The sequence below is a fragment of the Pseudopipra pipra genome, chromosome 6, assembly GCF_036250125.1.
Source record: "Pseudopipra pipra isolate bDixPip1 chromosome 6, bDixPip1.hap1, whole genome shotgun sequence".
NCBI lineage: Eukaryota > Metazoa > Chordata > Aves > Passeriformes > Pipridae > Pseudopipra > Pseudopipra pipra.
Genome location: NC_087554.1, coordinates 15,872,098 through 15,894,380, shown reverse-complemented (window position 1 = coordinate 15,894,380; position 22,283 = coordinate 15,872,098). Strand labels below are relative to the sequence as shown.

The 22,283-nt window shown below is 44.8% G+C and overlaps 2 protein-coding genes across 8 annotated transcripts in view; one reads left to right on the top strand and one right to left on the bottom strand.

The window, feature by feature from the left end:
• The window catches only part of SLC22A18 (solute carrier family 22 member 18), a 145,945-nt gene that overhangs the window by 69,165 nt on the left and 54,497 nt on the right, over positions 1-22,283 (top strand). The window lies entirely within an intron of this gene.
• The window catches only part of NAP1L4 (nucleosome assembly protein 1 like 4), a 28,486-nt gene continuing 22,053 nt past the window's right edge, over positions 15,851-22,283 (bottom strand). For all 7 annotated transcript variants that reach the window (XR_010431201.1, XR_010431202.1, XM_064657537.1 and 4 more), the window contains one exon: positions 15,851-17,134. Coding sequence is in view for 4 of the 7 variants with exons in the window: in XM_064657537.1 (XP_064513607.1) it covers positions 17,096-17,134 (39 nt within the window). In the remaining 3 variants the exon portion in view is untranslated. The remainder of the gene's footprint in view (positions 17,135-22,283) is intronic.

Sequence of the window (22,283 nt, the reverse complement as noted above, 5' to 3'; positions counted from 1 at the left end):
CTTTCCTCGGGCAACCCACCTCTCCAGTTTTGCATTAACACTGCTCCCCCCATCTTTATTCCTTGCAATTACTCGATTTATCTCATTTTCTTCCCCCCAACCCACTCCCTTTTCCCAGGAAGGCACCACAGTTCTAGTCTGGCCAGTGCCCTGTAAAGCCTCTGGCAGCTGGAGGTAGTATTTAAGAGGCACGTGTAAGCCTGCAGTTCCTTCCTCTTGGACACCATTCATTGTATTACTCTTTTACGATAGTTGACACAAGGCTGATGCAGCTTCCTAGCCACTGCCTTGATGCTGCAGCCAAGGGCAGGGCTTTGCTTAATGAACTTATTCACACTGTTTCTAAACCAGTATTTGCTCAGCTATGTACTTTATGCAGCATCGCCCTCTGGACTTTGAGCCCTGTTCTCCTCTAACATCTTCCTTGAAGGACCGACACCTCTACAGGTGCAAGCCAAACCCCAGAGGTGAGCTTACAAAGTGAGACCTGGCCTCTTTGAAGAGTTTGGCAGCATTCCCGGGGACTTCAGCACGGTCAGAAGCCCATTCCCGGGAACCAATCAAAGATAGAGCCAAACCCATTTCCGCTGCAAATCACTCATCTGCTGGAGTACACGGCCACGCTTTGATAATTCACTGCAGTGTGCACATCTGTGGGGAGGGTCAGAGCAAAGATGGGGGCTGTGCAACGCTCCCAGGGTTGATGAATGAGCCCGGAATGGTTTGGCTGAGCTTCTCAGGGAGGGATGGGCTGGAGACCGCTGTAGGAAGACCATGCTGGCCATCACTGCTTGTGGGGTGGGGAAGTGGCTGCAGATCGTACATGTAGCTGTGGCCTGGCATGTAAAGAGCTGCAGGCTTTTCCCTGACACTATATCTCACTTTTCATAATGATTTATTTCGCTTCACTAAGGCAAACAGCCCAGATTGACTTACAATTAGGCTGCACATCTACATTTTCAGGATAAATGCTGGTCTGCTCTGTAAAACAAATTCTTGACCAAAATGCCCCATAAGAATAAGGGTGCTTGAATCAACAAGGAGCAGAGATGGATTTAAGCAGAAATCATTAGGGTATTTTTAATTTGACCCCAAAATGAAACAGGGAATGGTCTTTGTGCACAGGAAATGAGACACCACTTCAAAAAGAGCAAAAAAACAAGGCAGCAAGTCAGGAGCACAAGCAACATCTGGTGGAAGACTTCCAGTGTGGAAAGGCTGCAGGACTTGGCATGTTTGTGCACACCTTGCTTCAAAAGTTTTGGTAAAAAAACCTGAATTCACTTTTAAATGAAGCTTGTACCTGTGGATGCAGGGTCAGCAGCCCGCTTTGGTCTCTGTCTTTCTGCTTTTGCTTTCATCTGAGTGATTTTTCTTGTACATTTATCCATCATTTTAAAATATTGAAAGCCTCTCCCAGCTGTCACCTCAGTAAACTTGTCTTAACACTGGCCAAATTAGAAAACTGCTAGAAAAAAAATTATTAGGAAAAAAACATGAAAAAATTCTTGCAGCGTTGAAAAAGGGAAGTTCTTGCAGAACAGGGACCCTAGTTTTGAACGTATGTCCATTGTATGAAGACTCCACTTTTTTACTTAACATGGGCCTGTTAAGTGGATAACAATATAAAAAGAAAGTCCATTGCATTAAAATACCATCATTTTAGGTCTCTGATATTCTGACCATGCAAAAATTCTGTAAAATGATTTTTAAAATCTATTTACCTGAGGCAGAAAGCAAAGGTGACTCTGATTGAACCCAAAGTGGGCAGCAAAACTAAAGCTTGAGCAATTCTCCTACAGAAACATGCCTCGGTAAAGAATGGAGAACTTCAAGGAGCTCAGAGCAATCTGACCTGGGAAACATGGCAATCACTTACAAGTAAGTAGCACTAACCCTAGTGCATGCTGTGGTAGCTGGTCACTGCTGACACAAGTATACAGCATTAGCTTAGCTAATAAGAAAAAAAATGTATATTGCCTTATTTTTTAAAAACAAGTGCTATAACTTAGGTGAAGAGCTGACAGCAGAGTTCTAATTTCTTCTTCAGTGCACCTGGGGAGAGGGGGAAGAGACGTGATATGGCCCCGCACCATACCCTGTCACCGAAGTTTGGTACAGGTGTCACAGGGTAGTTTGAGTATGTGTAGGTAGTGAGTGGCTTTGACAATTAAGGGCTATGACTTTAGCTAATAGAAGCTCTGGGTGATTGCAGCTCAGATGCCTGCTGCTGTCTCTGTCCAAGCTGGGGCTGGCAGCTGGGAGAAGTGTCGCTGCCTTTAGTTCAGGTTTTGTTGAGTTACCAGTGAGAGGAAGAGAAGAATTCTTTTTCTTGCAGCCCACCACATCACCATGGCTGTGCCTCAACAGTGCATGAGATCCCAAATTCAACTACCATGGCTGCCATTAATAAAAGTCATCAGGCACCAGCCCTTGTATGTGGGTGTGGATGTGGGGGGTGTGTTGTGTATAGGGGTTTTTTTATGGGTGGGATGGGATGATCACACTCAGCCTTGATGGGTGGGCTGGTGGCGCCAGCTTTTGCAGGCTGGGTCACTGGCTCTGCCATGACACATGTCCCTTAAGTGAGTGCCTGCTCCAGAGAAGGGATTTGATCATCATTTCCGAGTATGAGGCATCGTGTACCCCGCTCCTGGCAACATGGGGTTGCCTTAGCTACGTGAGTCATGGTAACAAAGCACAGCAACCAATGCAGGCACTGCCAGGAGGAGCCCATGCTCTAAGGTCAAGGATGAGGATGAGTAGGGCTCACAGTGAGGAAAAATGCAAAAAAAAGGGGGTTTTGTCAATTTAACTCCACAGTGACTCTTCCCACATGCCCATCAGTGGGACCTGTAGGATTTAGCAATGCATTTAGCCTGCCCTGTTTTACAGCTGGCCCCAACTTTGCATCTTCCTCCCAAAAGATGCACGAGCTCAAGCTGCAGCCATCAGCCATTGCAGGGTACTGGTGTTTCTACTGCTGTCTTGGTTTCATTCCCATTGTCACTCTGTAATCCTGGAGGCATGCACCTCCTCTCCAAGAGGCCTGTCCCTGGAGAAGGACCCCTAATTTGGCTGGCGTTAATGCAGACTTCTCAGCAGCAGAGGGAAGTGGAGACTGAAGACTGTAAAATTGCTTTTATTATAATGATTTCAATATGACATCTGTAGGGGAAAAAGCTGGTTTACAGAACTGACAGTATAATCCTGGCAGCTGAAGTCGATTAGTAACGGAGAAACATATGGTCTTGCACTGTAAATTGTTGCCCTCCATGTTTATATTAGGGTGTAGCTGTATCCAGAGGCACTTATATCTGGAGCTCAGTATAGTGGCCACCAGATCTCCTAGGAAATTTGTACTCAAAAAAACCCTAAATAGCTGTAAATGAGAAGTATGGGTTACTACGGGGAAAGGCTGTAAGGAGTAGTGCTTTTTTCATGCTTTTCACATTTTACTCCATTTTTTTTACATCTTCATACTCCTAACTTTTTTTTCTTAATTGGATTATTTCAGACTATCTCTGGGAAGTTTTTTTATTATATTTCCTTATTATTCTCTTCCTTCAGAAATGTCCTGGGACTAACTGTTGCCACTGGGTCCCTTCAAACCCACTGGTGAGCTGATGGGTACCAGTCCCTCTGCAGGCAGGACCTCCTGGAGGGACGTGGAGCCCATCAGGGCCAGCTGCTTATAATGGAGATGCCCTGCAAGGAGGCTCAGTCTCCCTTTGGGGGTGTTCAGGTCTTTCCATGAGCACAGAGAGAGCTCAGACACTTCACTCCAAGATGCCCAAGTTCAGGTGAAGAAGCTCTTGTCTTAGGGGCAGTTCACTTAGAAAGGTCTCAGCCAGGGAGATGAAGGCCACCAAGGTTGCTCATTAAGTGATTACAGCAAATGTTATGCTGCAAGATTGGAGCTTTTGGGTTAATTTAAACAAGGGCAGCAGCGGAAGCATCTTTGCTCAATCTGTGAGATTTTTTTCTGTACCATACGCAAACCATGGATTAATCAGCAATAGCACGTAGCCCCGCTTGCTCAATTTACTAATATTTATCTGACTAAGACTCTTTTTTCCTGAGAAGCTTGAAATGTCTCATCCCACTGACTCAGTGTGTTACCATTACATGTTGTAAACTGCTGCAGACAGTCATGGAGCAGTTGTGAGGGGCTGGGGAAAAAAAGATGTCATTTCCAGTAAGCCAGTCCTGGCTGTGCTCTGCGGAAGACAGCCAAATAAGGGTGGTATGTGCCAAATCAAACTGGCTGAGGAGGATTCCAGGCACTTAGTATCAGGATTAAAATCTGGGGGGACAGCAGCTGTTTTGCTTTCTTTCTCCCCAGCAGCCTCGGCTGTTGTGTGTGTTGTTTGTAGTGTGTTCTCCACTCTTGGACATTGTATAGGTGTGTGGTTTGGTTACGAAAATAAAAATGGAAAACAGTCTTGTGTTATCTGCTCTTTTGACCTGTTGGTCATGCAGTTCCCTGCTCTGGTCCACCACCTAATACACATATCTATGAGCCTCTTGGCCCAATTTCAAGCCCATATGGCAGAAGTACAACAGGTGGAAAGCTGCTGCAAGGTCCGTGTGTAGCTTGACACAGCTCTGAGGAACCTGGATGCATCGTCAAGTGGGCAAGGAAGGTATGGACCCAGCAGACTGGGTTTGGTCCAGGACTGTTGTCTAAATGCTGGCAGACCTTGATATAGCCTGTTCCCATGACTATCTTCATGAAGTGGCTTGCTGAGCACCATGGGGGGATCCACAAATACCTTGAGATTTATGTCAGTAGGGAGAAGAGAGCCCCATTGCCCCCTGTTGCTGTGGGACCCATGGTGACTCCCCTTCAGCTAAGACTTCTGCCAAGAGCATGGAAAGACCAGCCAGTGGCTTGCCAAGTGCTGCCCTGAACTATTAGGTTATTTACTGGCCCCTCTGAATGCTGTCAACATTTTCTCATATCTAATGAGCTCAGGAGACAGTTTAGACTACAGCTCACAATTTTAAAATGATGGGACATTCCCCCACTGAATCATTCAATTTTCCGAAGTCTATTGGGACAAATATTTGGGATATTTTTATTTTTCAGAAGCAGTAATAACTGTCTGAGACCTCAGCCCTGACTGATGCTGATGTGCTCTATGCATACGAAGTCTCCAGTGGTTACAGCTCATGCCATTGACACTGCCTGCCTGGTACCAGCCAGCCTTTTATTACCCTGCTATGCTACACCAGTAGCATTTACCAGATATTATGAAGGGCGAGGCCTTGTAGTAATATGCTGACATCACATGCCACACTGAAGGTCACCTCTCCAGATTACCTGCACTTTCAAAATCTGCAAAGATCAGTAAAGTGGCTTGTAACCATCTTTGTCATATTTTTCTCTACTTGTGGAGACTGTGGCAGGTCCAGCACTGACAAGTGCACGTGAGCAGGATGTCCTGCATCATGTCTGAGTGCATTGCTGGACTGCGCTGTCTGGCGTCAGTGTGACCCGTGTCCTGGCACCCTGGCCCAGCTGTCCTGACAGTGGGTGACCGAGATCCCTGCTCGGCTCATCCTCCTGGCCCTGCTTTCTGCTTTTTTCCTTTTTTTTTTTTTGCTTTTCTTTTAACTAACAGTGTGTAAACTTTAAGAGTAAACACTGAAAAGTATCACTGGGCTGCCTAACCACAACATCAGCAAACTTTAGGAAGCTGGAGAGAAGATGAGGTCATGGTACTGTCCAGCTTTGGGTCATTTCCTGTCTCCAGAATGGCTGAGAAGCTGTCACAAACAAAACCCTCCAGTGCATCATTTCCAGCAGTGGCTAGGGCCAGGCTGTGGGGAGTACCTGGAGGGGAAAGAGCATCCTTTCCCTCCTGGGCAGCTGGTGTGTGTGGCAGGCCAGGTGGTAGAGCTGATCTTGTGTTTCATATCGTCGTATGGCCACTGATTTTTCTTTCTGAAGCCAAGACACTGCACTGTGGCAGGTGTGAAGGGAAGCAGTTTGATGAGAGTTTAGGATTTTTTTTCTGCCCATCTTCTCCTGAGGGTTTCTCATCCTTGCCAATGTTCCTGCTGCCCTGACCTGTACTGGCTACCATTACCCTGCTGCTCCACCCTAAACCTGCACCTATGGCCAGGTGGGAACTGAGGATGCCATGTTGCCTGACTGGCAAAAATATTCTCCATACATCAGCTTCAGGTGCTTCAGTGAAATCCAAAAACCATGGGAGAGAAAAAAATAATCCTAAAAACATGGGATAAAATGGAGAAGGGGAATCAGCAACATGTATTTTTCCAGTTTTGATTAGTTTTCCCAAATCGAACCTGTCGCTGATTTGTTTCCCCACTACATCCACCAAATAAAAGTGTATGGGTGAGTTTGACAGCTCTGAACTGTAGGCTATGGGCTCCATGTGCCACCTAATTTGTACCTGTCCTTTGCCTTTTGGCTTGTGCAGTGGGGGATAGCAGCAGTCTGCTTGCTATGCAGTCCTCAAGTTAGTATTTGCTGATGGGGCTAACATGTAAAAGTCAAACTTTCTTCTTTCCTGCCAGGTTACTCAGCCCACCTCATGCTCAAACACCCAGCCCCACCTTGGCAAATATTTGCACAAGTAGCTCAGGGCATGTCCCAGCCTTGGGTCCTGGGGCCAAGACCAGCTGTCCCACTGGGCTGAGGGCTCGGGCTGGGTGAGCATCAGTGATGCCGTTATTCTTCTCCTGGATGAACCTCGAGTCATAAAAAGCTGAGGTTTTGATTTTTCTCTTCTGCTCTTTTAGAGAAACCACGATCTGGTGGCAGGGAGAAATGGATTGGCAGAAACCTCTGTGTGTTTAGTGCAGAGAGCAAAAGCCAGAACTTTTGGAGATGGGCATGAGCCTGGTGGCCCAGGGGCAGCCTGTGCTGGTGCTGCTGGAGGCACCAGTGACTGCAGCCTTTACGAGTGGAAAAAAAGATGAAGTGAGAAAGTTTGTGATAAAGCAGGCAGGCAGTTAAGAGGAGGAAATGAAGGTGCTTGGCACATAACCTTGGCCAGGCTCTGCTCTCCAGGGACAAGCCAAAAATAGATTTTCCTGGAGGCAGGGCAGCCAGCACCCAGGTTAAAGCCCCCGAATGATGAGCCACGGCACACGCAGGGGATCAGAGGGGATAGCGATGTATCACTCAGCCAAAGGCATCCCACTGCTTTACTGGGGGCAGCTTTGTCCCCCTTTCCCAGGGGTTTTCCCTGGAGCCTGTCTCCCATACCTTCCCATTTGCATGCTCTCTGTCTGCTCAGTGTCTGGTAGGGCTGTGGGGGAAAAAGTGATTTTTATTGAGGTGAAAACACAGTACCCTTCTAACACTGTGTGATAGCTTAAAACACAGAAATCCCCTTACTGTGGGGGAATCACTGAGATCTCACTGGGACAAATGTCACGAAAGCTTAGCTATTAACCCCAAATTACTGATGTCCTTTAGAAGAGGGGTACCCCCTGTGAGCAAGGACTTACTGGCATTCACCACCTGGGACAGGTTTATCTGAGCTTTTTCTGGAGGTGATGTAACCAGAGATGTTGCTACAGCAGGGATAAACTGCTTTAAATTCCTTGTTTCCTCAATCCATTTACTGACTATTGAACATTTGAAGTCTGGAGTCCTGCTGGCCTTTGGAGCCCGGAAATAACCTCCAAATGGAGCAAAACGAGTTAAATGCCTTGGCAGGCAGCCAAGATGACTAAGTCATTCTTCCAGCCTTACTGGAGCAGGAGTCAGTCATGGAACCGGACACAATTCCCATAATTGGAAACCCTTGGTCAGAACTGTGGGATTCATGGCGGCAGCAGAAGCTGTGCTGGGCTGTGAGTGGTGGGGGGTGGCATGGGCAGGGCAGCTCCAAAAAGGAGATTAATGTCCGTGAGTGTGAGTGCTTTGTGAGAAAAGTAACCAAGGAGCAGAAACAGCAAATCACTCATTTGGCCAAAATAGTGGCAAAGTGAGGCTGGAGTTTCCAACACAGACACTACCAGTCTGGTTTCATTGCCTCTTTCTAAAAGCCTTTTTGGGCTTACACAGGCACTTCTCGATCCTTAGCTTTTCTTATGAGGCCCTGACTTGAGAACCTACATGAGAACAGGAGGAAAAATGTTTGATGTCAGTGAGTTCATCTCCTTTCTTCCTTCTATTCCTGTCCATGAAGGACAGCACTTCTCTGTGGCCACTCCAGCAATGTTTGACAACAGCCAAGCACCCTGCAGGGAGCTGTGTGGGTGCTTCACCACCCACAGCTTCTTTAACCACCCTGTCGGTGCCACTTGGCTCATGGCACCACTGAAACCCATCATCATCATCGGATGCTGCTGAGAAATAGGCAATGGAAGAAGAAAACCAGCATCCCCTGGGCTGGTCCCCCGGGCAGAGGTCTCCATGGCACTGGGATTTTTGGCTCTGGCTGGCCTCTGAGCACATTTCTTTGCAGCGCACCCAGCCCACAGCCTCTCCCATGGCCGATAAGGAGCCTGACCTTTATCTTTGGTGACTCATGGCTGCTCCTGTTTCACTTGCGCGTCAAGGGCTGGTTGCCTTCTCCATGGGAAAACTCTAAAGTGTTGACCAGGGGCAGGAGGAGCACAGCCACACCGGCACCCAGAAATCCCCTCTAGCCACATTCATTCCATCGCTTATCACCCTGTGGTGCCTTGCTCGATGCTTCTGCTGCTTCTCTCGTGCTGTGAAGAATGGCTGTAGCAGTGATGTCTGCTCACAGCTGAGGACGAGGATGAGGACAAGGGGGCTGCGTCCAGGGAAAGGCAGCTGCTCAGTGCTGCTGACATGCAGCACCCCGTTCCCCAGCCTAAACTGCAGGAGAGTGGGTTTATTTTCATTCCTCATAAGCAGTTGCTGCAAGTCATCTTGGATCAAGTGACTTCTCATCCCAGAGTAATGAGGGAAGAAGGGGAAAAAAGGCCTTAACCCTGTGAGAGAGGGCACTAGCATGGAGAAGCAGCCATCCCTATGGGAGCGGACTGCATTTCTCTGGGAGATCAACAGGTTGCAGGTCACTGCAAAAAAATCCCCTCCACAATTCCAGGCTGTGATAGATGATTGTTGCGGGCGTCGAGGCAGATGAGCTTTTGTCGAGCATCTGGGACCCCAGGGCAAAGGAAGTGGGAAGGCAGAGGGAGGAGGTTTGTGTTTGTGGGGGGCCTGGCAGGGAGCCTGAAGTGGAATCTCAGGCCCAGCCTTCAAATGGAAGAGGCTGCTGGCTCAGTGCTGACAGTCCCAGCTCTCATCCGGGGGTTTAAAAAGGCAGGTTTCACTTCTCCTCGGTTAAAGGCGACCTTGTTCTTCCATCTGCGCAGGGCTGGGGCGACTGGCTGGCAGCAGCAGGGTGACTCAGCCCGCCCACGCAGCAGCCGCCATCCAGTTCCAGCTCTATTTGTCGAGCAGGTGAATTGATCATTGCTCAGAAAAACCTTGGACTTTGCCCTCCTTCCCTTTTCTTCACTTTTCCTTTTCCCTTCCCCTCCCTGGAGCCGCACTCCCCGAAGTGGCGCTCCCTGGCAACCCGCCCTGCCTGCGGTGGGTGCTCAGGGGGCACCGCTGCGGTGGCATCGGGCAGCGCGGGCGGCAGTTCGGTGGTCCCGGGGCCACCAGCCCCTGCAAGCCAAGGGCAAGCCCAGCAGCGCTGGCTGGGGCAGAGGGAACGCCGAGGGCGCAGTGCAGTCACAAAGCCGCCAGATTTTTTTCTTAATGATTTTTTATCTCTGGCAAGAGGAAGTCGTAAAGCGATTATGTTTTATTGAAACATGATGAGGAAGGACATCCCAGCATATGGAACCAAGTCAAGGCTAAAGCTCTGGCTTCTTGGCTGCCAGGGAGAGCAATAAAACATAGCGACTAAGCCGGCAGTTTGGCACCTGCAATTATCACTGTTTCCCAAGGGAGACTTCTACCGCGTGCTTCCATTTTTCCCTTACCAGTCATGCATTAGGACAGACAGACCAGGTTGTGTCTATAGGAAAAAAGAACACATGAGCTGGGTGGGTCAGTCCCACCTTTGTGCTCACTCTGTGGGGTCACAGGGAGGGTGTTTCTATCAGAGGATGGATGCCTAGTGCTTGGCATTAATTAAAACAGAATTAAAATAAAATAAAATAAGCTTCAAATTGTGACTCTACTTTAACTTTTAGACATCCATCCCACCCCAGCAGCTCCTCCCCATGCCAACAACCACTCAGTACTTTATCCAGGAGGCGTTTCTGGCTGGTGCAGTGTTGGGGAAGACTTGGTTTGGCTTTGGACGGCTTTTTGGTTTTGGTTTGGTTTTGGTGTTTGGGGGTTTTTTGTTTGTTTTTTGTTTGTTTGTTTGTTTTTAAGCTATTTTCTGCCCCTTTGATCTGCTGGCTCTGACACAAAAAAAAAAGCTGATTGCAGCTTGCCTGGGGGTGCCGGGGCAGGATCTGAAAGTGCTGGCAGCGTTGCTGGGAGGCAGCTGGCTTCGATGTACTCCTGCCACTCACCCCAGATCCCCCCACGAAGCCCTCCCAGCCCGGGGGGTTGAGGGGGGAGCCCCCCCCCAACCCCTACTGCACACCACACCCGGAGATTGCCCATTGTGCCACTAACATGCTCGAAGGGGGTCGGTCCCCCCTCCCCTGCACCACCACCCCCTTTAATTAAAAATTGAAATCATGTAATTGCTTCTTCATTAAAGCCAATTAAAGCCCGGCTGACAAGGGAGGAGGCGGCACATTTTGCAACTCGCCGCGGAGATGAGAAAGCGCACCGCAATTACGGTGTCTGTTTGCTTTGCCTTCACCCAGCGTCTCCATCAGGGCCGGCTTTGAAATCGGACCCCGAGTGAAATGGTGCTGGCGGGTTCCTCGTACCCAGCAAACCCCGCGTACTGGTCGGGCTGGATGCTGGGAGAGACTGCTACACACTGCAGTGGAAAAGGGAGGCCAGGATGCCTCCTCTTCCTCCTGTGTCTCCTCCTCCTCCTCCCCTGCACCCGTAGATAAGGCCAAGTGTGGGAGACGGATGCTCTAGGGAGTGAGGGATGGACGACAGGACTGTGGGGCAACACTCCTCGTCCCCGGCCAGGGCTTGCTGGGCTGGAGCTGGATGACTACCAGCTGGATGACTACCAAAAGGTAGACCTTTTGGTCTCCATCTCTCAGGGATCCTTCCTGCTGCCGGCAGCAGCTCTTCGCCAGGGCTGGGAGCACCGTACATGCAGTTTCCACCCCTGCTTGGTTTTGGGAGCCATGCTGACCTCCTGGTGTGAGGTGGGGGTGCACATTCAGAGCTGCTTGTTTACTGACCCTATCCATACAAGCAGTCAGTTCCCAGAGGGTTCAGTCCCAAATGAAACAGGTTGTTTGCAGCCTCTTCAGCTTCACTATGAGAAAGGGACTGAAACACCCGTTCCACAGAAGGCACAGGATGAAGCTGGGTGTGGTGAGAGGGAGGGCTCCATCCCCTCTCCTCCTTGGCCAGGAGATCCCAACGTGAGCCAAGCCATCTCTGACTGCAGGAGTTTCCAAAGAAGCTCTATCAAAACTACAAGTGCAGAGCCGAACACTCGTGGAATGCTGCTCATTCCCGCTCCAGATGTCAGCTCAGTGATTTACCCTCTTGCTGCTCGGCTTTGAAATGCCTGAGCAAGCAGCCCTAGCAAACGTTTTATTGCACACACACACTTGCCTACGTTTTGACCTGAACTGTGCTTATTAACCTCTCTTTTTTTTTTTTTTGGTGTAATAACAGTCCAGTGTTCTTTGTAGGCAATCTGTCTTCAAAGATCTCCTTTTTGATCTTTTCATAGGCTAAGCAACAATTCATCCTATATAAATCTCAGATTGAAAGTACATAATTTGTTTTTCCCTGCTTTTTTGAAGCAGTAAGAGATGAAACGGCTTAGGGCAATGTCAGCAGCAGTTATATCTTAATTGTTTTTTCTCTGCATCAAAACGCCTTGAACTATTCACTTGTGTGCAGGAGCTCTACGTGACCTTTATAGCAAGTGCTTTAACTCCCCTAACAAGTTATATCCCATCGCCGACTTCAGGAGTTTGCTTTGGTAGTAGCTCCAATACTAATTTTTCTCCTAACCCTCCTTCTCTTGTGCTCTTTCTGTTCAGGGAAATCAAAGAGTTTGGAATGTCCCTTGAGTCAGGACCATGAAAAGGAAGAAGGAAGACCAGATAATTGAGTAAAATAAAAAAGAATATCAAAAATAAGGAAAAAAAATCCCAAACCCCTCCTAAGCGTGACTGTAATGCAGTTGATCAAGTAGACATTAATGCTAAGCAAGTTCCCCCTTTATCCCTAAAAGTTGGATGAACGTGGACTCAACAATCAGAGTGAATTTATTTTGCGAAAAGATCACAAGGAATATTTGCACAGTACAAAAATTTGCATCAGTGATAGACCAATGGTCCTTCTTTTCCAGCATCATCCTATGCTGCTTGGTTTCTGCCCTGAACAGGGGCTAATTATTATTTTAGTTATTTTTTTTTGTTCTACCCTTTGGGTTATGTTGAATAATGAGTAAATTCCTTTCTCTACCATTTCCCTTCTCTTCAGCCCTTTTTCTTAAGCTAGGTTATGTCTACCTTGCGGATGCTGTGGGCAGGCAGCATGGTAGGGGCGAGTCAGTGAGAGGCCACTGTGTCGCTGCTGATGGCTCTCTTAGGAAAGGAAAATCTGCTCGCGGGGATTTTTGCTTTTTCAGTGCGAGACTGTTACCAGGAAGGCTCGTACGAGCCAGGAGGCTGCGCGGAGCCGCGCTGGCAATTGGAGCACACGCTCGCTGGGTTGTGTTAACCTGGTTTGGCATCCCCACAAGGTGTCCAAATTCCCACGGTAAAATCTGGAGGGTAAGGCGGCTTGTGCAAGAGGCGAGCGTGCTGCTGGGTGGAGCGTACATTTTTGCTTGTGTAATGGCGAGGTGAACCAGCAGAGAGGAAAGCCGGTCTGGAAACAAAAGCTGGCATTTGGCAAACAGTTCAGTCTTCATTCACATGATGCCTCATTAACAACGCACAAGCCTGGATTATTTTTTTTTAGATTTTTTGCCTTTTTTTTTTTTTTTTTTTGGATGCATGTCAGAAAGGAGTGACTTATGGCATTTATTGTTTGGAATTCAAGGCTCTGGCCTGTCAGAGGCTGGTTGTATTTAGAACAGCAATATGAGCGTATGGAAAAAAATAGCTCTGCCTGCTATTAGGGTGATGACTGTAAACTGTTTGGGAAGGAGAGGATGAAGGTTCTTCCACATGCAGGTCACAGCTACTGCAAAAGACAGAGCTATTTGCACACTGATTGGAATGAAAAATATGGGCAACAAAGCTAAAAACCATGAGGACTTCAGCTTCAGGGGAGAAGACCTGAACAGATATATGGACACAAAATCAATTCCTTGTGGACTTTATTTGGGAAATAATACGGATATTGATTTGTTGGTGGGCATAAAATGCCACAGGACTAGGTAAAGTACAGTGATGGCAAGGCTTTGGGGCATGTAACACATGTTCCAGCAGCAGGAAAAGCAAGTCTCCCACCTAAGTGCATAACCCACTACTTGCAGTTACAGGCTCAACTAGAAAGGGTTTTCTGGCTATAATTGTTTCCAAAAGGGCTCAGGCTAAGATGCTTCAGAAGAAGGTGCACAAGGTCCTAAGGTTATGTGCTACCTCAGTGCAACATCAGGCAACTGGGGCATGTCTCACATCCTAAACTCGCCTCCTGAATTGCCGAGCTCGCAAGGAGTGAGCGATTTCCTTGTGCTGTAACTGGCCTGACCTCTTCTTATGCATTCTTTTCCAGTGAGGGCCTCCTCCAGACTGCACTGTGCTGAGCTGGCTGCCTCGGTGAGACCTCATCTGCTTGAGGAACTGCCGTCAAGGCAGCATTTAACCAAGGATGAATTTATTACAAGTCTCCTTTATTTTAAAACAGGAAAAGCTTGTTTAATAAGGAGAGTGGAAACACACAGAGACCATTTTAATTTTTCCAGCTACCACAAGTCCTAACCGGATAGCAAACCCCAGATAACTGAACATAGTGAAATTGAACCAAAAGCTTTCAGTTATCCCAAATACCAAACTCCCTGGAAGGTACCCTAATGCTGTGCAAAAGACTCCTTTTGCACAAGGAGTGCGTGATTTTCAGCTGGAAGCAGAGTACTTGCCATTTGCCTTCTGTATCAGATAGGGCAGCAGCGTAGTTACCTCCAAGGCTTTCTTCCTAGACAACCCAGGCGCAGAGGAGCTGTTAATCATGGTGCATCCAGAGTAGGCAACACGCCAAATGAATTTCGCTTGGAGCACTTCCAGCTGCTTCAACTTTCAGACCCAGAAACGGAGCTTTTTTTTTCCCCCCTCAAATAAGAAGCCACGAACATGAAGGCTGCATCATGAGAGCATGTTCCCACAGACAAAACTTCAGTGTTTTTTTTATCAGGGTGCTGTGATGGCAATCAGGCACAGATGCACCTAGACTCACTTTTTGGTATCACCTCACCATTTTTCAAACTTCCCACTAGTTTTGCATAGGGCCCCCCATTTACTTGTCTTGAGGCCCAGTCCTCAGAAAACACCAGTACTGATTCTTTTAGGAAATTTCTCTTCAAACAATTAATCACTTCTGGTATTTACCATCCAGCCTGGACTTATCTGGCCGTGACATTCTGTCAAACAACTCATCAGTTCTTCATACTCTTTTCTGTTAAAGGAAGGGGCTGTGCAAGTACCAGTTAGTTACCTCTCCTGTAGAAAAAGTCTATAGAAAACAGAGAAGTCTAAGAAATGCTCATCTTTGCCACTATCAGCGAGATCTGCAATGGGAAGTGCACGGCTGGGCTTTGACAAGATCTGTTTTCTGTTAGGCTGTGTCAACTCACATGAACTCTGCTTGAACGAATCCCAGCTCAGCTTTCCCATCACTTTCCCTAGGATGAACATCTTGCTAGGCAGCTTCATTATCCACACATCTCATTTGAGCTCCCTGGATGCTGGCACATTTGCTCTGCATGTTCTGGAATTTCCCGTTTTCTCAAAATTAAAGTCCGCCTTTCAGGATTCATGCACATAAATTACTTCGGTGTGCTAATTTGCAGATGTTTATCTCCAGGTAGCAGCACTCCTCTTTAACCATGTAGTGGAAAGTGCTTCTTTAGGATGAGGGAACTGTCATTCAATTTCTTCCAATATAAAGAGGAACAAACCTGGTGAACTCTATTTGATGTTTCTAGCATCCCTGGCACTGCCGTGAGCTAGTCCACATATGGGCAAGCTCCATTCCTTATTCCCTCCTTGTCAGACATGCCTTTACACTGTGCCTGCCACAGTGCACTGCAGTTGTAGGTTACAAAATCTACTTTTTTTAAAATAAAGCCCAGAACCTATCACTGTTCCTGCCTTCTTCCCCCGTTCCTGCCCTAGCACTATGTCACCTGAGCATCAGCGTTACACATTTTGTGACTGCGAGGTATTGATGTGGGAATATCTTAACACATCATAAACCGGTTTGCCTGCCAGCACCTCCTTCAGTCCATGACCAAATTGCACAGATAATGTGGAACCTTATGACACTGCCTCCCTAAAAACCCCAAATCCTACAAAACACTGCAGACTGTTTACTTGCAAATTAAGCAAGTTTGTTCTGATTTACATCAAAGAACTCCATAATTTAATGTTTACAAGAGCTCCTGTTCTTTGGCTTTTGACAACAAAGAAGGATGTCGAGCCAGGAGCCGCATGGGCAAACAGCTGGAGTGTGCCATGTTAAAACACTTCACCATTCCCTACCAAAGGCAAAAGGGCGTTCATTTAACTCAGGAAGCGTCACGGATCAGACAAGCACCAACAATCATGTTTCACAACTTTAATAGAATATTCTATCTATTCTGTACAAATTGAAAACACCGTATTAAGTTACAAATGTGTAAGGTAAGGCTGGAGCACTCTACATGCCTGGTCACAGTGTTGATACAGCTGCTATTCAACTGCTGCCAGAGGTTGGCAATGGATGCTGAAACTAGAAACGTGTACCTGAAGTGCCACACAACAACAAAAGGTAGTTTTGAAGACTTCAGAACTTTAAATAAAACAAACTGTGGAATGGAATAATTTCAGTGTTGCAAGTAAGACACCCAAACTTCAGATTTATTGAACTGGTTCATTTTGATAAATTTCTGTGTTCATAGTGAAAGGTCCTTTCATGCTGGACACTAAGCAGTAAGACTACTGGAAATGTTCTGGTTCTTTGGCTGCAACCCACTTCCATCAACAGCAAGAGTTTGGCCTTTGCATTTTGATCTTCATCCAGAAGAGTTGTCATTTTGATGCAAGTTTGTTTCTTCTGTCTAGACTACTTACATGGGGACCAATTTGAATTATTTGTTTTACAAGTACCCATATTGTATGCAAAAGAGGAAGAAGATTTTTCAAGTATATTAAAAACTATTAAAAAGCACTAATTCTGTCAAAGTACTTACAAACATGAATAAATAAATAGTAAGATGAACAACTAAGTCTCAAATATGACACCCTCTTCAATGAAGTAAAATTACTTCAACTCGATTGGTTGTACTGAGATAATAAATATGACATTTAAAGCTGCTCAAGCACTAGTTCAATTTGTAGGTTGCGAGAAACATTAAAAAAGGGGGGAGGGAACTAGCAAAAAAGTCATATTGCTCTATCTGTTTCAGCTACCATACATGTAATCCATTTACTTCAGCTTCTCAGCACATTGCTATTCCACGATTTTCAATGTTTAACAAGAAAATGGATAATCCTCACATGGTAGTCTGGACTATTCCCCTATGCATAGGGCAAAAGGCTCTAAAGGCCTATTGACATACTTAGCTACAGTGTACCAACGGCTGTAGAGTGTGCTTTATTTAAACCTCATATTTCCCAAATGCATTGAAGTTGCCACTGTACATGTTAAGCAATAAAGTTAGTGAAAATCATGCATTTTAAAACAAATTAATTGTAAGCATTGTTAATAAGATTGTGCTGCAGCGATGGAATATCCTGAACTGCAGGCCAGGTATCCAACTATTTGTTACAAGTTGTTCAAATATCACTTCCAAGTGGTATTTCCTTATTACTGTTGTTTGCATTCAGCAGGTTGGCTGGAATCTTTCTGTGTAAAAGGAAAAAGAAAATAAGCAGTTAAAAATCAAAATGGCATATAAGAATACACTTCAACAAATAAGAGAAATTAGCTATGCAGTTTCAAATTAACTAGGTATCATTAGCATGTACATAAATGCTACATGCAAACTCAGGCCACATCTTAAGGGTCCAACAGCAGTCACCATATTTATTGGGTTTCCCCCTGCCCCCAGCTGCTTGATATCTCATAATTTTTAATCTACTTTTGTGTTCTTAACACTCCATCCTGTAGGCCGAGGTTCAAACAAACAAGAAAGCAAACCACGTCCTACTTCAACCCAAACAGAGCCTCATTTGACTTTCAGTTCCCATTAAACAATTTTAACAATAAACTGCCACCTCCTCCAACTCTGAGGAGGGAGGAAGGCAGGGAAGGTAGGCTGCTTATTCTGAAGCACATTTGAGTTTTTCCTTAGGAGCCTTGCCCTTTCAGGTAAAGTGATAAAAAAGTAATTAATGTGTTGGTTTCTTGTAGGTTCTGCATCACCAGCAGGTAACTATTCAACAATTTAACACTGGGCAAGAAGTCCGTATGTTAATCTGAATATGTAAAAGTAGAAACACCTTCATTAGGTAGTAAAACAACTTCCCCTTTGGCAAAAGGAAGGGTATTTGGGAGTGAGAACAAGTACTTAAACAGCTAAGAACTTCAGGTTCACACTGCACTTCTTGCTTTTTCTGTTGTAAAATAGGATTCTTAGAAAGTAGAATTTATTCAGTGAATTTTTGCTTTGCTTCTCCCTTTACCATTCTTAGTATAGTTTATTATAAACAAATAACAGTCACTGAATTCTAGTAAAGAAAAATACAGGTATAAAACATGACTTGAATGTCACTGACTGCAATGTAAAATGTTTCTTAGTAACTATCCTGAAGAAGAGCTCTATATGTTATAAAAGATGTAATCATGCAACAGTTCATTAAACATCAAGTAACCAAGAGCTAAGACAACTTAAGCTTTTTGCCTGTAGCGAGGAAGAATAGGTGCAACTAGTTTAAAGCTTCCTTATCATCAAGTTTTGCCCTTGATAATCTGCACTAAATCCAGGCTATTTTTCTGTTCCTCACCTAAACTGCTTGAGGGTTAGAGTGGTCACTATCATCCCCACTACAAGTCTGGATTACAGTCAAATACTGTCTCTTCTGCACAGATATGTCAAGAGACCTTATGGTTTTCCTCACCCAGCACATCTGGCTAATTTCAGCTTTGTTCTCTCTCATCTGCCTGGGGTTCCAAGTAACACTGATGTGAATTAATTTTCACTCATCTGGGACTAAGTACAGGAAAAGAGGGACACCTTTACACAGAACACAGAATTAGCATTCTTGCTCTTAAAAAAAGAAAAATCTAACTGCCACTGGTAGTACATTGCACGCTATTCCTTTTTATTTAGAGGCAGGCAAAACCAGCAGCATTTTATCAAAAACTTTCTGAAGGTTTATATTCTTCTTGTAACTGCTTTGTATTTGAACATGGCCACAGAACAGTGCACAGCATCACTTCTTGTCTCCCTTGTATTTAGGATGAGAGCCACAATAAAGTAACAAATCTTATTTAAAATATACTTAAAAGTCTTTCCATCTCTCTCCTTCCTTCCTATTCACCTGTTATACCAAGAAGACACATGTAGGTTGACCACCACAACCATTTCGGCCAAATTTTAATGATCAACCAAAACACTTGTTATATTTTCTATTAAACTCCCATTATCTTCTTTATATCTTAATTCTGTAAACACGTAAATTTTATTTATTGCATATAATTCTTTATCCTGTAAAAACTGAGTCACACAGATCTCAAAGTTCCTTTTTAAGGATCTTTCAATGTTGATTACTGCTCTCAGACAAAAAAAAAAAATAAATACAGTTTGAGGGTTTCTTGTATCTGAGTCAGTTGTTGGAGGATTGTGAAACAAATACTGCTACTTTATGCTATTTTTAGCTTACGGTTGAGGGCGTATCTATCTTGACCATATATACAAAGGGTTTAAGCAGGCCATCAGTATCAAGACAGTATCTCAGATCCAGATTCCAACATATTCAATTTTCTCCCACCATTTTGTTTTCCTCAGCACAGCCCTGAGCTCCACACTGCCTTCAGCTACCTGTCAGCCTCACGCAAAGCATCTCATGCCCTGATCACAAGAGGACAACAGCACATATAAACTACAATTCCCTTCAAGTTGCAGCTGCTCCATTGGGCACGTGCATGTTTAAACCTATCTCTGGCCTCTAATGGCTCCTGGGAGATCAGGGATCAGACCCCAGGCTGTGAGTGGGATGGAGATCCTACAGCCACACTCCCTCAGGCAGTGCTATTAAGCTTGAGCCTGCTCTCCCTGCAGTGCCCAGATTATTTGGTGACATTTGGTCAGTCAGTCACTACCAATCCACTGATTTGCCTTAAGACAGACCCTGTGCCACTTATCTCCCCATTCTAGCAAGTCCATTTGTGCTGTATTTCCCTAAATTAACTTCCCAAGACATCTTAGAAAGGCGGTGAAGTGCGTTGGCCAGGCAAATAAAGACCAGAGAGACTTTAACCAGCAAAGATAAGGAGGAATTGCATCTTGTTTTAAAATAAATTTAGCAGTAAACACATGTACTGAAGATCACTACCAATGCTACAGAGACGAGAATTCTTGTTGTAGAGAGATTCTCTATAGTAGCCATGAGAAAAGACTTACTTTTAAAATTGGTAGAATTTTTTTTCTATATCTTTAAAGTATTTAATAATATTTACTTATTCCATGCAAGGAGTTTAAACTACTCTGGGCCTTTGATTCCACTTTGAGGTGAATGAGCTGAATAAGGTGAGAGACTCCTATTTTTTCTCTTTTGCTAACAAAGATCAATATAAAGCTTTTTGTCACTGCCTCTAATTTATTGCACTTGCTCAGAATTAAAAATATCACCTAGAATTTGCAGGAACACAAGGTAAAATGGAGAAGAAAAGCAGGTCTGAGGTAACACTGCTTTCATGACTTTCCTACACAAAGCCCACCATGTCTACCCATCCAGTTAAACTGGTGTGCTATAGGATGGGGACAGAAGCCCAAAATATCCATGCCATTTATTTTAGCAATTTTATTTTTTCCAGACTGATCCTTTTTCACATGAAGTTACCACTAAAAGAAACACTGAATTTTTGTAAGTCTTCAGTGTTTAAACATACTAGGCAGGGTACGTTCCTTGGTGATTCAAAGAGCAATCAAGTCTTTATCTCCTTACTTTACCAATTCACTTTCTGGGAAGCTTTCCATCTGCTAAAGTAGCCATGCAGGCACAGGCAGCTCATCAAGATCTCATCTGACTCCCAAACAACTCTGCTGCCAGCAGTGGGATCAACACAAGCAGCAGGCATTACAGCTGATGCCCATTCTAGCAGAGAAGGTTAGAAAGCCTTTCAGTATTTCAAATGCCTTCAATGAAATAGTTCAGTTAGGGGTCCTAAAGCTGAAACTTATCTTTGGTTATTTTCTATTCTGTTACTGAATGAGAAAAAGCAAGGATATAAAACATACACATGGGAAGTAAACCCAGAGCTAAGCAGAGTTAAGTAAGCAAGCAGTCCAGACTGCCTCTGCCCACAACTGGTTCTGAAAATGAATTTGCTCCTCACAGGTCCTTCTACTAATGTAACTTAGAAGACAAAGCACCTTGAAGCACATGCAGTCTCTCTCCACAGCAGTTTTTTTCAGTCATGATTCAAACCAGCATTCTGTATAACCCTGTCAGCTACTTCTCAATTCAAGCACAGCCTCAGTCATGTGAAATAAAGGCAGCTAAAAGAAGACAGGGCATGCAAGCACATAGAAAAATGTACTAGACAAAACAAGCTACATTATCCAGTTTTGTAGCATCTTTTTGAAGCTACTTCCAATCATCTGACTGCTCAGTCTTCCAAAGCCACAACTTACTTTATATATAAGTGCTTTGTGTAAGAGGTGATAACGATCTGGTTGTAACTGAACAACTCAAATGTACTTAAAACAGACAGGAGTGAGAGGAAGGAAGTTAAAGCAGAAAGTGTTGACATGTATTGTTATACTACATTTGCTAAAGGAGGAGGTAATATGGAAAAGATTGAAGAGAAGAAACTGAATTTGAAAGGAAAATACACCAATTATTTTTTTGTACATGAAAAAGAAAATTATTCTGGGTAAGAAAAAACAGGGGCAGGGAACTGAAAGGCAAAGAGAGGCAGAGGACAGGGAGAAACAGGACCAGAAAATGGGATGAACATAAGAAAGAGTGGAGAACAGGACTGAGGCATGAGTGTTAAAAGACAAAAAAAAGAATTCCAAGTTGACTTCAAAAATTGGAGCCAGTGGCTGACAATTTTTAGTTGTGGGGAGGGAAAAGAGCTGTGCAGCAGACTGCAACAGGACGACAGATAAGCCGTTGTGACAAATGGATGTTCTACTCCTGCAGGTGAACAAGCAGTGCAAGTGTGCTGAGGCAGGGGGGCTGGTGTCTCAAAGCACATCCCATGGGAAACAACATCAACACCAAAAACCAACACAAAAGCACAGCTCAATATTGAGTTTAGGCAAAGAAGGGCATTATCTATGCAGAGGGAATGACATGGAAAGATTATAGCTTTTCCTAAATAAGCAAAATAAAAGACACAGCCTAAAATACAGGGGGGGGGAAAGTATGGAGGCTGTTGCAGGCATTGTTCTCTATGAGAAATGGGATGAAAGGTGAAAGATAACAGTATACAATAGAAGGAACTTTTTCTTTCTTCTTTTAAACAAAGAGACAGATGAGCAGAAGAACAATACCTGTGCAGAATCATGAAAGATCAACAAGAAAAGGCTTCTAAGAGTGACTGACTGCCTTTGTCAGGCAGCATAAATAAGATGTTGGAAAAGACATACTAAGTAAGCTGATGACTTACAAGAGTTTAAGAGCAGAGAAGATACTTAAGAAATAATTTGCAAGTACACTACAAACAGTAAAGAGATGCAACATCAAACCAGATACAAGGAAAAAAAGTCTGACAAGTGTCAGTATCTTTTATCATATGTATATGAAATACAGTTTGACTGCTACAAAGACAAAGCAGAAGGCAGGAAGGCAGAGTCATTCTGAAAAATCTAATTTAATTACAA